The 18,191-nt window shown below is 37.8% G+C and overlaps 1 protein-coding gene across 11 annotated transcripts in view; it reads right to left on the bottom strand.

Annotated features, from left to right (window-relative positions):
• Positions 1 to 18,191, bottom strand: part of GIGYF2 (GRB10 interacting GYF protein 2) — a 146,656-nt gene that overhangs the window by 81,489 nt on the left and 46,976 nt on the right. For 10 of the 11 annotated variants that reach the window (XR_015767833.1, XM_088021497.1, XM_088021499.1 and 7 more), the window contains 3 exons: positions 9,075 to 9,186; positions 4,401 to 4,512; positions 3,501 to 3,541 (listed from right to left, as the gene is read on the bottom strand). Coding sequence is in view for 10 of the 11 variants with exons in the window: in XM_088021497.1 (XP_087877623.1) it covers positions 3,501 to 3,541; positions 4,401 to 4,512; positions 9,075 to 9,186 (265 nt within the window). In the remaining variant the exon portion in view is untranslated. The remainder of the gene's footprint in view (positions 1 to 3,500; positions 3,542 to 4,400; positions 4,513 to 9,074; positions 9,187 to 18,191) is intronic. The other variant, XM_088021498.1, reaches the window with a different exon arrangement.

Consider the following 18,191-nt stretch of genomic DNA (forward strand, 5'->3'; position numbering starts at 1 on the left):
ACAATCCCAACAAACTAGACAAGTAGTTACTAAAAATCCTAAGGTCTAGTTTTATATATGTGTAAGCCCATAATACCTACTCCTGGCAGCAGCCTTATAAACAAAAGCTGCTATGTCTACTTTAAAGTATTTCACACCAAAATGGACTAATTGGTATCACATTGGGCTGAACCTACTGGTATCAAATGGATCAATTTTTATTTCTTAATGATCTTCCAATTTCATCCTCACAGAATCATACTGTAGATCATCACTGGACCTGATTTCCCCCTCTCCAGCAACCAATTCTTACTGAATAGCAATTATAATTCCAGTGTTACAGGCCTTTTCCACCTCCACACTCTCCCTTATTGTGTTCACAGGAAATATGCAGGATCCCTGCCCAGATGTCTGTAAACACACCCATTTCTCTCCATATAAGAAGCAAATATATGATATGAACCAACGCTAATTTTAAAACCAGCAAGTCATTCTGGGACCTTTAATACTCAAATTATCTTAATTTGGTATCACAGAACATCTCACAACTGACCAATATATCACTCTGTCCCAACAAATTACTTAGTACTGCCATTCTTGAAGAGTGCAAGATACAATTATGAGATTTCTTTAATCTATAATATTTTCAACGAAAGTGGATTACCTATAAAAAGGCTCAGAATTATCAGCACAGTTAATACAACCTAAAGTAAGCATCCTGTCAAAAAACATTCAGTAAAATTCACTATGATTTGAATATATATATGTGAAACCTGCCCTGATATTTTAGTAGGAAAAACTCTATATTCTTAACCACTTTACATACATTTAGCTTTATGGAACTCATCTTTTCAAAGATATACATATAAGGGCAAAGAAAAAAACCTGTTTTTTAATAGAGAGTGGGGAAATTACCCAGACTGAATTAATACAGTTAAAATAATGATGAAAAGGGAACTTCACATTCTATCCAAACCACCCAAGTATGACTATGTGCTGAACAGTTCAAATCAAGCTATTGTCTTAACAGGGAAAACACTGCTTTCCCAGGTAACCCAAGTCATTTTCAGACAACTCTACCAGACCTTTTTAAGATTGTGTTGAGTTTCTGCCTCCTTAAACCTGCCCTTTAGATTCACACAGATCAAGTTTAATTCCTCTTTTATGATTGTTAAGTAAATATTTGCAGAGAGTAACCCTAAAAATCCTCCTCCCCACCCTGTCCTGTCCACAGTCTTGTCTGCTGTGTAAACAGCCCCGTTTCCTACATGCATCCCCCATCACAGGGGGTCAAATGCCCCAAACATCCTAATCCAACATATGGACCCCTTCCAGGTGTGGCCCCAGTACTGCACGCAATACTTAAGCTGTCCTGTGTCAACATAAAAAGACAGCGGGTGTCCCTAGCGCTTGCCTCATGAGGACACTTCAGTTCTAGTAAATGCTGCGCTCGGCACCGTCCTGCTGCTGGTTTAACATTGAGCCCGCAGTTAGCTGAGAAGGCTGTGCTTTTCCCCAGCAGGATGCTATGACACCATTACTACATATCTTCAATTCTAGAGTTTATGAGAGACTTCCTTGGCATTTTCTGCTGTTAAACCTCCATTTGATTAGATGCGATCTCTTGTTCCATCTTAATTCTTCTCTCAAGTCCCAGGTGTTCCACTCTACAGCTATCCCTCTACATACTGAACGATTTGAAAATCTGATCACACACCAACACTGTCATCTAAAGAAAAGGAATATTTATATAGCACCTTGCACAAGGCTTATCACAGGAATAGGAATTCAATAACTGTTGAACAAATAAATGAGTCCATATACTCTTATTTAATCCTAAAAATTCTGTAGGGCATTCTTACCTCCATTTATTATAAGACTACTGAATATCTGAGAACTTAGATTACTGGTTATCTTCTGACTTGAAACCCTATACTCTCTAAACTACCCCTCATTATCTCTCCATATTCACTGGAAAAAGTACTGAATCAGACAAAGATGGGAGAAGTCCTAAAAAATATCCCAAGATAGCATTTATCCAATAGTCTACCATACAAGTAAAGCCACGCAACTAACAATAGGTTATCTACCCAGTCTTCCAAATTTCTTTGTGCTACACTCATTTAACAACTTTTCATTATTATAAATACAACTGATCATTCCCGATGCCATGTTAATAAATGAGAAATATCAATTACTGATATGCTAAAATGAATTTGATATGAAAACAGTGATGCAAAGTTGACTGTTAACAACTACTAGTGTTAAAAAGAATCTGCAAATCGGGGCGCCTGGGTGGCTCAGTTGGTTAAGCGACTGCTTCGGCTCAGGTCATGATCCTGGAGTCCCTGAATCGAGTCCCGCATCGGGCTCCCTGCTCGGCAGGGAGTCTGCTTCTCACTCTGACCCTCCCCCCTCTCATGTGCTTTCTCTCTCTCTCTCTCAAATAATAAAATCTTAAAAAAAAAAAAAAAAGAATCTGCAAATCAATCTGTGAGTGATTATTTACATACTTAACATATTTCTGAGAAATGTTTACTCTTGTCAGGTGTAATCATGCTCTAGAGAACTTTTCTGGTACTTCTGGGAATTTGGAACTTGCATGGTGATTTTAATAACTTCAACATCACTGTGAATCAGCATTTCTTTTTCCTCTCATACATTAATACCTACTGGCAGTTTGGAAGGTAGTACCTTTAATCAGTCAGAAAGCCCATCTTAACATTTAGATTCTTTAATATAAACTGATTAATTCACCACAAACACTGAAATCTTGTTCTCTTACGACGTAACTTTTAAGTCAGTAGCTACTTTAACTATAATTTGACTGCTCTCATCTCAAAACAAGGGAAAAAAAAACAAAAAACAAAGATAATACATCAAAAAAAACAGATGAATAAAGAACTAAAGTAACTGGGATGCCTAGGTGGCTAGTCAGTTGAGCCACCGCCTTCGGCTCAGGTCATGATCCCAGGGTCTTGGAATTGAGTCCCACATTGGGCTCCTTGCTCAGCAGGGAGGCTGCTTCTCCCTCTGCCTGCCGCTCCCCCTGCTTGTGCTTACTCTCTCTCTCTCTCGCTCTCTGACAAATAAAATCTTAAAAAGGAAAAAAAACTAAAGTAAGAACATTCAATGCTCTCTGATATGAAAACAAACATTAGCATTTTCCCTATTTCTTCTCCCCCTGTGAGATGTATCTACATTGGGAACAGGGAGTAAACAGACTGAAATTTCAGTTCACAAGATAGCCTTAATAAAGAATATATGCCTTGCAAAGAACACACAAACCTAAAAGTTAAACAAAGGAAATCCTAATGGTTATGTTCATCACCCCTGGTTTTATACAAAAGAGCCCTCAAATAACCATGGAATTATAAATGCAAGTAATGTTACGACCCCATCTACTGGAGAAGGTGCAGGTAACTGAGTCAACTTCTAATAAATGCATCCTTGAGCCTTGTTACGAACTATTATCATGGAAATCCAGATAAAAATACTTCAAAACAGTAAGCAAGCCTTACCTACATCTTTTCGTCCTGGTTTTTCAAAACGTCTGTCACCTCTAGAAAAGATAAAATAAGTTTTCAAACAAGACTTGAGAGTAACAGATTTCCCATCTGTGACACCCACTGCCCTTTGTCTAATAGCATTACTTTCTTTTTCAAATTATAAAACAAATGCATGTTTACTGCCTAACATTTGAAAAATACAGAAAAGCACAAAGATGAAAACAGAAATTTCCACTATCTCACTTACCAAAAGCTAGCTTCTATTAACCCAGAATTGTTCTTTTTGTTTTATATATTAGATTTTTTAATTAGATACATGATTTATTTTAGATACACCCTATACGTAGTTTTATATACTGCTTTTAAAATGCATTTTTCCACATCATTAAATATTTTCAAAATCATCCTAACTCTAGTGGTTATATAATATTCTATTGTGTGGATATACCATTCTATAAGAAACCACACTGATATTAAGCTGTTTAGCTTGTTTCTAAGTACATTATAAACATCATCACAGTGGCCATCTTCGTACAACACAACTTTGTGCAACTGCCCTCCCTCATCAATAGATGTCAGATAAAGTCACAAAGAACAGAGAAGATGCTCTAATAGCAACAAACAATAAAATGTCAATTGTCAATGCCTCCCACTGAATGCTAATCAAATAGCAAATCTGATTAACTATGAAATATCCATGCTGGCACTAACATTTGAACCTATTTATCTAGAATGCTTCTTCCTTTAAATAAGGATCATTTAAAAATTTCTTAAAGCTTGATACTCAACTAGCAGCATTTTTTTAAATGAAACTGTATAACTATGTGCAGAAGTATCTCCTCTATAGAAAGCAGAAAAACATGTTTTTTACACCAAGAAACCTTTAAAACAAGATCTGGATCTTTTAGTTACCTTTCCTCCCAGCTCTGTGACCTATGCATTTCCCTGCCACCTCCTCGACCAAACACACCCTCTACTTCATCAAAGCTTCTTTGGTAGAAACCACATTCACCTCTGCCTCTGCCTGAAAATAAGAAAACAGAAAAAATGATACTCAGATGTCAACTGTGGCACAAATTCAACACCAAAGATTAATCTTTGAAGTTCTGTCGCTACACAAAGAGGTCTACATTTAAACATTTAGCAAGGCCTGATGGATCTTTACCTGAGAAACCAATAATGGCACTGAAGAGGCTAGACCACAGGAGGTTGAAAGAAACACGTTAGAAACAGATGTAAGAGTCCCAGTCCCAATCCTGAACAAAAAATAGTATCAACATTCAGTTCTTTAATATAAAGGTTCAACAGTAAAATTCTAAGAAGATCAAAAAACTATTACTACAAATTGGACCTTTTATTGGATTATTTTCAACAAAAATGAGAGATTTGGAGAGCTTGGGAAGAGAGCACATAAAGTATAAAAGCCAAGCATAAATGTTAAAATAATTTATCTAACTCCAAAGAAAATATAATTTAATAGGGTCTATTAACTTTGTGAACTAACTCCTTAAAGGATATTCCACAGCAACAAAGGCACTCTTTCCACTTTGCTCAAGTCTTCAAGTAAGAAAAGTATCAGGACTGAATATGAACCAGAGGGGCTGGTGAGAATGTGTCAAACGCAGGGATTGAGAGGCTCTAGGTGTTCAAGTATAAACTGGCCTTTACTGAAGACAATGTGGTTAGATCTATCAAAATTTGACTCAACGATTCTAACTACAATTTATCCTAACAGAAATACATGCATATGCAAATACATTTATATGGAGTTCGTTGCAATCTAAAACACGAGAAACGACCTAATCAATCAATTAATTAATTCTGATAAAACAATTTGGGAGAACACTATGAAGCCACAGAAGACAAAACACTGACATTAAAAGAAATCTACATTATCCTACTGAATGACAAAAGCATGCTAAATAACAATACTTATAAAAATAACTCCACCTGTATAAATGATAGAACTGCACAGTTAGAGTCTGGAAATCCAACTGCTAGTCCGGGGGCAGAAAGCAATATGAACTTTTAGCTTTATACTTTCTGTGCTATGTGAGGTTTTCTCGACTAACGTGCACCATTTGTATTCAATACACAGGTCAGAAAACCGGGAAAGGGTGGGGAGTCCAGGGCTGTACTTCGATGAAATCTTAGCCATCATCCGTAGCTCAACTTCTTTAACAGTGTAAAACCACCCAAAGAAAAATGAAGATGAATCTCAAACAAAAGCATGAATGCATTCTGAAGCTAAAAACAACTGAGTTAAATAATTGTGGCAAATATCCAGTAGGATTTTTACTTTTTGCTTAAAATTTATCAACCTGACTCAGAATATAGTTGTACTTTATACAACCTTATATGAAATGCACACAATTAATTGTATGTGGGTAATCTTAGGAGCAATGGGCACCCTTTTAACTAATCCAGATAATCCATTTCTTCATCTATAAAATGGAAGTGAAGACTAGGCTTGACTATAATAATCTTAAAGTTACCTTCCAGTTTTGTCAATCTAACTTTACATCAACTTAAAGTCGAATCCCAGTTTCAGTACCTCTCTCCTTAGGAAATGTATACATTTTATCTAAAATCCTAAAACAGTATAACACAAACATAACAGTGTGGTGATCTCCCACAATGATGATTTTTAGGGTTAAAGTCCCGTCTTCTAAAGAGAACAATTTTCTCAGGTAAACCATTAAGTACATGACATCTTGAAAACGAGTTTTATTTTTGAAATCTGAATATGAAAAGTAGCCTTCAGGTTGCCAGAAAAACAAGCAAACCACAGACAAAATATTTTCTGCCAGTTTTATCTAGCATCAGTACTGGTCCTCCTTATCAGACTAAAGCTTTATGAATGGGCACATAAAAAGAATCAGATTCCAGAGCTCTCCAGTTAGTAAAACATAAGGAACAATCTTCAAAGTACAGGGACCATAATCATCTATAAATATAGTTCTCATATAAGAAAAAGCAAGTATACATAACATGATGAATCTTTCATACAGCTAACTATTTAAAGAACTGCCCTACTGCCTGAGATTTCACCAGATTACTTTGGGAGAATAAAATATACTTCCTTTAAAAAATACACACACACACACACACACACACACACACACACACACCCCACTTCGATGAAGACAAGTGGCTAACAACTGTGTAGATCTGCTATATTATTAAACATCTTAACCAGATAAAATAGAGAGATGACAACTTTGTTGGGGCGTTGTCAACAAGGGAACCGCTGTTTCCCCACCCATTTGTTTCAATTTTACTAGTTCATGATATTTAGAAGTCTAGAAGTCAGTCAATTATCACATCAAAGTTTCCTCAAGTTAAAATAAAGAGCCAAAATAATCATCTAATGTTAGCCCTGCCCATGAAAAACAAAGCAATAATCATTACTTAACCAACAAGTTAAAATTAAGTGCTAAGTGAAAAAAACAAAACCAGATTAATGGTCTTATGAAATCATTAGAAAAGAAATCAGAGTTCGGACAATGGTGTTAGAACTGTTTTTCCCAAAGTCAGTTCATTCATTTGGCTAGTTTCATGCCATTTGTTCACATCAATTTTAATTAAGTCACCACTTTTCTCACAGTATCTATCTTTTGCACATGCCCTGTTTAAATTCTGAATGTAGGATAATACGTGATAGCCCTCTACTTCAAAGAAATCACAAAGCAGGGAGAAATTTATCAATCTTTGTTTCTCGATACAGAATTTTTTTAAAGACTGTTTGGAGAGGGGCGCCTGGGTGGCTCAGTTGGTTGAGCGACTGCCTTCGGCTCAGGTCATGATCCTGGAGTCCCGGGATCAAGTCCTGCGTCGGGCTTCCTGCTCAGCGGGGAGCCTGCTTCTCCCTCTAACCCTCCCCCATCTCATGTACTCTCTCAAATAAATAAATAAATCTTTATAAAAAAAAAAAAAGACTGTTTGGAGAGACTGGTTAGCATTTGCAGCACACAAAGTTGGTGATGACTTGAGGCACATAAAACGGCTGGTTTGGGGGGCCTGGGTGGCTCAGTCGTTAAGCATCTGCCTTCGGCTCAGGTCATGATCCCAGGGTCCTGGGATCGAGCCCTGCACTGGGCTCCCTGCTCGCTGGGAAGCCGGCTGCTCCCTCTCCCACTCCCCCCTGCTTGTGTTCCCTCTCTCACTGTGTCTCTCTCTCTGTCAAATAAATAAAATCTTTAAAAAATGTAATGTATGGTGAGTAACATAATAAAAAATTATTAAAAATAAATAAATAAAATCTTTAAAAAAATAAAAAATAAAACAGCTGGCTTGTGGGCCACACTTCTTGAGTAATAATCTCTGTAGGACTTACCCTAAAGAGCGTAAGAGGCAAAGCTGCCTGAGTGTAACCTCTCCCTGCTGCCAGCCTGCCGTAGAAAGACACAGGAAACACCCAAGTAGGAGGCCAGAGCCATCTCCAAAACACCACTGTACCACCAAGATGCAAAGATCAGATGAATTCTGGACCAATGGAACCTAATTACATGGGGGAATCTGCACAGCCTGGGGAGCTTCTGAAGGGCATACACGCCTAAATCTTACCACCCAGTATTCTGTTGCAGAAGTAACTGCTGTTCTAGAGACTGACAAATTCAGAAGGAAAAACCATGTATACCTTGGTAACAGTACCTGGCCTACAAGTGGAGAACTTTAGTTAGCCTCTTCATTAATTACCACACCTGCATTCCCACATTCTGAACGGATGACTGAAAGCAACCTCTTCACAGAAATGCATAATCTAATACAGTCTCTGTAAAGACTAGGTGTAAATTACTCTATTCATAAGGCATAACTTTAAGAAAAAATAATTTAGATATTCCACACTCTTGATCATGCCAAGCTAGGTGGTGCAGTATGTGGAACAATGGCACCTAGCTTTGTAGAGACCTAATTCTTCCACTTCTAAAGCACCTCTTCAAAAACTTACAGGATATGTTTAGGCTACTACTATGATTTAACCACCTTAAGAGGTAAATGCTAAATATTTATATTACAAACATCCTTATGGTGCAGAAAATCAATGAACATAAAACAGCAGACAGCAAAAAAAACAGTATCAAAAAATAATTATTCTTCGGAGACACAAATCTATAAAATATAGGTTAAATAAGTGACTGCTTATTAATTTTTGATCTACCTCTAAAATAGCCCTAGTACTGATGAGACAGCTTTTACTAAAGCCCGTTGCTGGAACTGGCACACCGCCTTATACAGAAACCCAGTGTCAGGGAAGCCTGAGGGGACTTCAGTGCTGCTCCAGCAGCCAAGGCACTTCTAGGAGCTATGGCAAAGTGCAAGGTTCCCTGGGCATGAGGAATATGGATGAGGTTTTGCCAAAGTTAACTAGGCCATCCAGAATCCTCACACTCAAGAATTCCCTCCTCAGCTCCAAATCAGCGGGTATGGAGCAGATACACTGAGAGATGGTTCAGCAAACAAATGTTCAGGACACTTAGTATACAGTTAATGTCAAAGAGCAGTTTTTTAAAAATCAAGTATTAAAATATGTTCAAAGTGACTTCTCTCTCCCTCCATTATTACGTTTTCCGCACGAAAGCTCACCTCGCCCTCTTGAAGAACTTCGACCTCTAGGAGCCCCCACCACTGTTCCTCCTCCTCCTCGTCCTGTCAATCGCAGGACAGCGGCACTATTTACAGACATGGAAAAGTTTCTCTGCCAAAACAAAAAAGAAGAAAGAAAGAAAAAAGGAAAAAAAAGTGGATGAAACAGATAAAACTGTATGGTGCTCTTCCCCATCTCCCGTTTCAACTATAAAATGCATCTCATCACTACAAGCAATGGGAAACCATAACTACACCACATCCTAAGATGATCCAAAACCTGATTTTACCTGTAAATCTCAAATTAACATTTCTGATCAACACTGACCACCAATGCGTTATATTATACTAGGTTCTGTGAGGAAATATTAAATAATCCTCTAAACACTGTATGGATCCAAAAGCAAATGGGGTAAATATGTGTTGTAATAGAGAAAACTTGGTAAAAGAAATCCAGTTTGAAAGGATTCTTTAACTAGTGAAAGGTGGAAACGAGATGGTCACAAAAAGTATGAATCAAGCGTAGCATGATAAGGAGGAAAAGAATCATTTTTGCCTCAGTCTGATCACTAATGTGAATTAGCAACTCCAAGTAGTATTTAACAGAATGACAAGAATCATAAATAAGGAAGGGCCAAATAAGAATCAACCACCTTAATGGGGAGGAGAAAGGAATGCTTGAAAAAAATAAAAACCCCAATCTCTCAGTCGTAAGCCTGAACCTGCACCCACAGCCAATCTGCATAGAGTCAAATACAGTACAATAGGAGTGGGAAACCTTCAAACATGAAGAGGAAGACACAAGAACATAGGAAGCCTGGGAGTGAAAAATGTTTAGTTGACATTTGTGGATAAACCGAAATACAGAGGTCTTAGGAAAAGGTAAAGAAAGAAGCAATTTTTAAAATCCTGAAAATGATCCATAAAATGTAAAAATCCAGGGGTGCCTGGGTGGCTCAGTCAGTTAAGCATCTGCCTTCGGCTCAGATCATGATCCCAGGGTCCTGGGATAAAGCCATACGTTGGGCTCCCTGCTCAGCGGGGAGCCTGCTTCTCCCTCTCCTCCCTACTCGCTCTTGATCTCTGTTGCTATCTCTGTCTCTCTCTCAAATAAATAATCTTTAAAAAAATAAATAAATATAAAAATCCTGGCTATTTGAAGGAGAAATCTTCAATAGCATTTTAAACTCAGAGAATGTTGGAATATATGCTTACTTGAATACTTTCTGTATCCTCAGAACCTAACAGACATTTGTGCAAAAATGAAGAGCTGTGGTATAATGAAGAAAATGCAACTTCTGCATGGCTGTAGCTAACGGCCCTTCTGGCAGAGGGGCAAGAAGTGAGGCTTAAGAGTTGGATGGAGGGGGGCGCCTGGGTGGCTCAGTCGTTAAGTGTCTGCCTTCGGCTCAGGTCATGATCCCAGGGTCCTTGGGATCGAGCCCCGTGTCGGGCTCTCTGCTCAACGGGAGGCCTGCTTCTCCCTTTCCCACTCCCCCTGCTTGTGCTCTCTCTCTCACTGTGTCTCTTTCTGTGAAATAAATAAGTAAAATATTAAAAAAAAAAAAAAAGAGTTGGATGGAGGGGCAACTGGGTGGCTCAGTTGGTTAAGCGTCCAATTCTTGATTTCAGCTCAGGTCATGATCTCAGGTTCATAAGTAAGAGTATGAAGTCCCAAAATCTAGATTCATATATTCTAACACTGGAAAAACAGAGCTCAGGGCTAAATGCATTATGTATGCCAGGATCCCATGCAGTTGAATACATTACTGAACATGTATAAAACTCAAATGTACCGATCAATAGGGTGCAGGGAAACTTGCATATGCTTTCCTATACCCTCACACAATGCAGTTGAAAGTGCAAACTTCTATCACCTCTGGAAGACAATTTCTCAAAGTATATTTAAATGTCTACACCCTTTGACACAATTCTCTTTTAACAAATGTGAAAAATCACAAAAGCAGAAAGATCTTAAACTGCAGAACTGTTTGTAAAATCAAAATTGGGAACCACCTGAGTATAAACCAATGGTAGCTCATTTAAAAATCATGGGGCGCTTGGCTGGTCAGTCCGTAAGAGCATGCTTCTCCTGGTCTTGGGGTCATGAGTTCAAGCCCCACATTGGGCAGAGACCTGACTTAAAAAAAAAAAAAAAAAAAAGGCACATGGCCATCTACATGTGGAATTCTACAGAGCTGTTTAAAAAAATGAGGCAACTCTATTTATTAGGTTGAACCATATGAACTCGCTTATATTCAACCAATTCTGATCCACAAAAACTGCAATTTCGTATGGTCAACCAAATGTATAAAGATATAAAGCACAGCTGTAGTAAGGAGCACAGAAAGGCCAGATTGCCTGAAACTGAATTTTTGTTCCTTTATTCCACTTCTCTGTGCTAATTTTCCTCATCCAGATAAAGTGGATAGGAACAATATTTACATCTACTTCATGGGTCGCTGCCAGCACTTAACACATGACATGACAAGTGCTTACAACAGTGTCTGACACATTAAAAGCTAAACAAGTATTTGCTATCATCTCAATAGATGTTTAGGTGAAAAGAGTGAAGTGTAGAACGTTATGCACAGCATGCTGCCATTTATGTCTATGTGTGTTTTTAGGAATAAATATGTAAGTAGTTGCACACTTACTAACTACTCCTGAGAGAAAACACAAGAAAATGGAAACTGGCTACTCCTGAGGAACAGTAGGTAGGCAGAATTAGGGTGATTCACACAACTGCTTTTCACTCTATGTGCTTTTTGAATTTTTTATATATATACATGTACTACCTATTCAAAAATTACATACAGTAATTTTCTTTGATGTCAAATAAATAAAACACAACAATCTAAATTAGGTAGCAGCTACGTAAAGAGTCATGGCTCTCAAACTGAGAAATATGTTCAAGGGAAATGCCAAACCAAAACAGTGACTGGATGTTTAAGCATCAACTTTGTTTTAAGAAAACTTTTTTCCAGGGCAGCTGGCTAGTTCAGTCAGAAGAGCAAACGACTCTTGATCTCAGGGTTGTTGAGTTCAAGCCTCACGGTGGGTGTAGAGATTACCTAAATAAACTTTTTTAAAAACAATGTATTTTTTTCCTAGCTCTATTTTATACACACATGCAAGCACACACATATATATACACAAAGAGGACAAAATTAGCTTGCATTTCAAAGATAAAATATCCCTTCAGGAAATTTAATATATGCAACAAGAAGCTATTTTAAGTTAGTAGAAATATTCACCGCCCCGATGAGGGTCATGGGGTGAAAAATATGCAAAATTCTAGTCTTCAAATATCTAAACAATCCCTAAAGGGGTTGCCTGGTCATCCAAAGGACAAACATCAAAATGTTCATTAATCTTTTGCCAGCTTTAAGCACTGCTCTACTTTAGCATGTTTTTTTTAACATTTATTTGAGAGAAAGAGCAGGTACATGCGTGCAAGTGGGGGGAGGGGCAGAAGGAGAGGGAGAGAATCTCAGGAGGACTTCCTGCTGAGCACGGAGCCAATCTCACCTCCCATGAGATCATAACCTGACCCAACATCACAGAGTCTGAGGTTTAACCAACTAAACCACCCAGGTGACCCTATTCCAGCATATTTTATAAACAAAAGATACCAAAATCTTAAAAAAAAAAAAAAGAAAAAAGGGTGCCTGGGTGGCTCAGATGGTTAAGCGTCTGCCTTCGGCTCAGGTCATGATCCCAGGGTCCTGGGATCAAGTCCCGCATCAGGCTCCCTGCTCCTTGGGAGCCTGCTTCTCACTCTGCCTCTCTCTCTCTCTCTCTCTCTCTCTCTCTGTCTTTCATGAATAAATAAATAAAATCTTTAAAAAAAAAAAAGATACCAAAAAAGTGTCAGGAAATTCAAAATGATATTTTAAATGAGTCCAAAAATAGACCCTGATGATCTCCTGTAACTACCACAATCATAGTATCTATCCAGATCTTATTAACACCTTAAAACAAATCTTTCCATTATAAAAGCAGAATGAAGATTTACCCCCTTAGTCATTCCACAACTACTTTCGTTGTGTAGGTATAGTCCAAACCTGACTCTTTTCCAAATTGTTAATCAAAGGTTCCCAACAGCACTTATTAATGAATAATCTTTGCTTTTTCAAAAAATTTATTTGGCACTTACTAATTTCTTAGAGGTGTTACAGGATGTTTCTGGATGAATCAATTACTCATTCTGTTGATTAAAATGTCTATCATGTTTTGGTAACTAGAAGCAAGTCCTCCTCCCTACACATTAAAAAGCTTTTCTGGCCCATTTAATCTCTAAGAAACCTAGGAAATAATTAAAAGAAAAATTAAAAGAAATTATTAAAAATGTATATAAATATCTTAAAAATCACAAGATAATCACAAAAGATTAAAACCGGTAAACCAAGGCAATGGTCAGAAACATGGCAGGATGTCCACTATCACAACCGTTGTTCAACATAGTACGAGAAGTCCTAGCCTCAGCAATCAGACAACAAAAAGGAACAAAAGGCATCTGAATCAGCAAAGAAGTAAAACTCTCATTATTTGCAGATGATATGATACTTTATGTGGAAAACCCAAAACACTCCACCCTAAAACTGTGAGAACCCATACAGGAATTCAGTAAAGTGGCAGGATAGAAAATCAATGTGCAGAAATCAGTAGCCTTTCTATACAACAAGACAGAAGAAAGAGAAATTAAGGAGTCGATCCCATTTACAATTGCACCGAAAACCATAAGATACCTAGGAATAAATCTAACCAAAGAGCCAAAGAACCTGTACTCAGAAAACTATAGAATACTCATGAAAGAAACTGAGGAAGACACAAATGGAAAAATGTTCCATGCTCATGGATTGGAAGAATAAATACTGTGAAAATGTCTATTCTACCTAGAACAATCTACACATTTAATGCAATCCCTATCAAAATACCATCAACTTTTTTCAAAGAAATGGAACAAACAATCCTAAAATTATGTATGGAACCAGAAAAGACCCCGAATAGCCAGAGGAATGTGAAAAAGAAAAGCAAAGCTGGTGGCATCATAATTTCGGACTTCAATCTCTACTACAAAGCTATAAGCATCAAGACAGTACGGTACTGGCACAAAAACAGACACACAGATCAATGGAACAGAAGAGAGAACCCAGAAATGGACCCTCAAATCTATGGTAAACTAATCTTCGACAAAGCAGGAAAAGCATATCCAGTAGAAAAAAGGCGGTCTCTTCAACAAATGGTGTTGAGACAATTGGACAGCCACACGCAGAAGAATGAAACTGGACCACCTCCCTACACCATACACAAAAGCAGACTCAAAATGGATAAAAGACCTAAATGTGAGACAGGAATCCATCAAAATCCTAGAGAACACAGGCAGCAAACTCTTCGACCTCGACCACAGCAACTTCTTGCTAGACAGGTCTCCAAAGGCAAGGGAAACAAACGCAAAAATGAACTATTGGGACTTCGTCAAGACAAAAAGCTTTTGCAGAGCAAAGGAAACAGTCGACAAAACCAAAAGACAACCGACAGGATGGGACAAGATATCTGCAAATGACATATCAGATAAAGGGCTAGTATCCAAAATCTGTAAAGAACTTGGCAAACTCAACACCCAAAGAACAAATAATCCAGTCAAGAAATGGGCAGAGGACATGAACAGACATTTCTGCAAAGACGACATCCAAATGGCCAACAGACACATGAAAAAGTGCTCAACATCACTCGGCACCAGGGAAATCCAAATCAAAACCTCTATGAGATACCACCTCACACCAGTCAGAATGGCTAAAATTAACAAGTCAAGAAAACGACAGATGTTGGCGAGGATGCGGAGAAAGGGGAACCCTCCTACACTGTTGGTGGGAATGCAAGCTGGTGCAGCCACTCTGGAAAACAGTATGGAGGTTCCACAAGAAGTTAAAAATAGAGCTACCCTATGACCCAGCAATTGCACTACTGGGTATTTACTTCAAAGATACAAATGTAGTGATCCGAAGGGGCACCTGCACCCCAATGTTTATAGCAGAAATGTCCACAATAGTCAAACTATGGGAAGAGCCTATATGTCCATCAACAGATGAATGGATAAAGATGTGGTGTATATATATATATATATATATATATATATATATATATATATATACATTCAATGGAATATTATGCAGCCATCAAAAAAAATGAAATCTTGCCATCTGCAACGACCTGGATGGAACTAGAGGATATTATGCTAAGCAAAATAAATCAATCAGAGAAAGACAATTATCATATGATCTCATGGATATGAGGAATTTGAGAAATAAGACAGAGGATCATAGTGGAAAGAAGGGAAAAATGAAACAAGACGAAACCAGGGAGGGAGACAAACAATAAGAGACTCTTAATCTCAGGAAACAAACTGAGGGTTGCTGGAGGGGAGGGGGGTGGGAGGGATGGGGTGGCTGGGTGATAGACACTGGGGAGGGTATGTGCTAGGGTGAGCGCTGTGAATTGTGTAAGAGTCATGAATCACAGACCTGTACCCCTGACACAAATAATACATTTTATGTTAATAAAAATAAATAAAAATAAAATAAAAATTTATAAAACAGGCTAGGATTAGGGTTAGCTCACATAAATCCAAACATAAACTAGAAAAAGACTACTAACCAAAGAAAAATCAACAAAGAACAAAAATTAAATATAAATGCAAACATTCTGAAAACTTTTCACTACACTGGGAAAAGAAATGCAAACTACAACAACAGAAGAGGGGCGCCTGGGTGGCTCAGTAGTTCAGTCGTTAAGTGTCTGCCTTCAGCTCAGGTCATGATCTCAGGGTCCTGGGATCGAGCCCCGCATCGGGCTCCCTGCTCGGCAGGAGGCTTGCTTCTCCCTCTCCCACTCCCCCTGCTTGTGTTCCCTCTCTCGCTGTGTCTCTCTCTGTCAAATAAATAAATAAAATCTTAAAAAAAAAAAAAAACAATAGAAGAACATTTTGCCAAATTTGCAGAGAATTTTTTCAGTAAAATTATTCAATGTTGGAAGTGCAGAACGAAGCTTAATGTACACCATCACCTGTTTAAAAGGGGGAAGATATATTTAATATTTCTTGGAAAAATATATGATAAACTTCTAACACTTGCTGCCTTTAGGAAAGGGACGCTGGTGGCTGAGGGAATGGATGGGAAAACAATTTCCTATTACATACTGTTCTGTGAATTTCTATTTTCAAATCACCTAATTTATTTCTTATTCAAACAATAAGTAAATCTGAAAAATAAAAATGCTGAACATGGTGAAAGTTAATAGTAAAATGTTACAGTTATGCCATCAGTGAAACAAGAGATATCCTCATACAAAACTTCTTGAAAGCAATTTAGTGTATGGAACAATCTGCTTTATTTCTGGACTTCTATTCCACTGACCTATAATGTCTATCCTTATGCTGCAGTTTTTTTGGTTTTTGTTTGCTTCTTTTTTATATACTGCAGGTTTTTTGTTGTTGTTTTGGTTTTTAATTTTTTTTTATTTTTTTTTAGTGTTCCATGACTCATTGTTTTATATACTGCAGTTTTGATCACTGTAGCTTTGTATGTAGTTCTGCAATCAAGAAGTATGAGTTTTCCAGCTTTGTTCTTTTTCATAACTGTTTTGACTATTTGGGGTGCCTTGCAATTCCGTATGAATTTTAGGACCAGCTTGTCAATTTCTACCCCAAAAACCACTGGAGTTTCAATGGGGACTGCACCAACAGATTGATTAGCCATGTTAAGTCTTCCAAGGCTGCATGAACACTGATGGCTTCTCAGTTATTTAGATCTTCTTTAATTTCTTTCAAAAGTACTCTGTAGTTTTTATGTAAAAGTCTTACATCTCCTAGGTTAAATTTATTACTATGTAATTTATTATTTTTGATGCTATTGTAAATGAAACTGTTTTCTTGATTCCCTTTGAGGATTGTTATTGCTAGCATATAGAAATACAATTGATTTTGGGGTGTTGATGCTGTATCCTACAACTGTGCTGAATTCATCTACCAGTGCTAATTATTTTTTGTGTGTGGGATTTTATGTTTAGGATTTTCTACATGTAGGATCATGTCACCTGAAAATACACATAATTTTACTTCTCTTCCTATTTGGATGCCTTTTATGTCTTTTTCTCGCCTAACTGCTCTGGCTAGAACTTCGAACACAACATTGGATTATCAGTAGTAAAAGCAGGTAACCTTGTCTTGTTCCCAATTTAGGGGGAAAAGCTTTCAGTCTTCCACAACTGAGAATAGTCTTAGCTGTGGGTTTTTCATAAATGCCCTTAATCATATTGATGAAGGTCCCTGAGTTCTCAGTTCACTGAGGTCCATGAGGTCTCAGTTCACTGAGAGTTTCATCAAGAAAGGTGACAAATTTTGTCAAATACTTTTTCTGTGTCAACTGAGATGCTAAAGTGGTTTTTTCTTCATTCTATTTAGTGGTTTATTACATGACTTTCTTATGTTGCACCACCCTTGCATTCTGGGGATAAATCCCAGTTGGTCATGGTGCATAATCCTTTTAATACGCTATTGGATTCAGTTTGTATTACTCTATTTTCACAACTAGAGATACACAAAGGAAACAGACTGCAATAAAACATACTAAACGTTAACAAGTAATTATCTCTACATGGTGAGTTTATGGGTGAGATTCTCTCCTATACACCTTTCCGTATTTCCTACAATAAATACAAGTACTTTTATTTATTTTAAAGATTTATTTATTTGAGGTTCACCTGGGTGGCTCAGGTGGTTAAGCATCTGCCTTCCGCTCAGGTCATAATCCCAGGACCTTGGGATCAAGCCCCATGTTCAGCTCTCTGCTCAGTGGGGAGCCTGCTTCTGCCTGCTGCTCTGCCTGTTTGTGATCTCTCTGTCAGATAAATAGTCTTTAAAAAAATTTATTTGAGAGAGAGAGAGCATAAGTGGGAGGGGCAGAGGGAGAGGGAGAGAGAATCTCAAGCAGACTCCACACTGAGTGTGGAGCCCAATGCAGAGCTTGATCCCAGGACCGTGAGATCATGACAACCTGAACCAAAATCAAGAGTCAGCCAGTTAAACAACTGTGTTACCCAGGTGCCCCTGAGTAC

Source organism: Eumetopias jubatus, unplaced genomic scaffold (assembly GCF_037043125.1).
Source record: "Eumetopias jubatus isolate StellerSeaLion01/CBP00866 unplaced genomic scaffold, mEumJub1_p1.0 scaffold_3, whole genome shotgun sequence".
Lineage (NCBI taxonomy): Eukaryota > Metazoa > Chordata > Mammalia > Carnivora > Otariidae > Eumetopias > Eumetopias jubatus.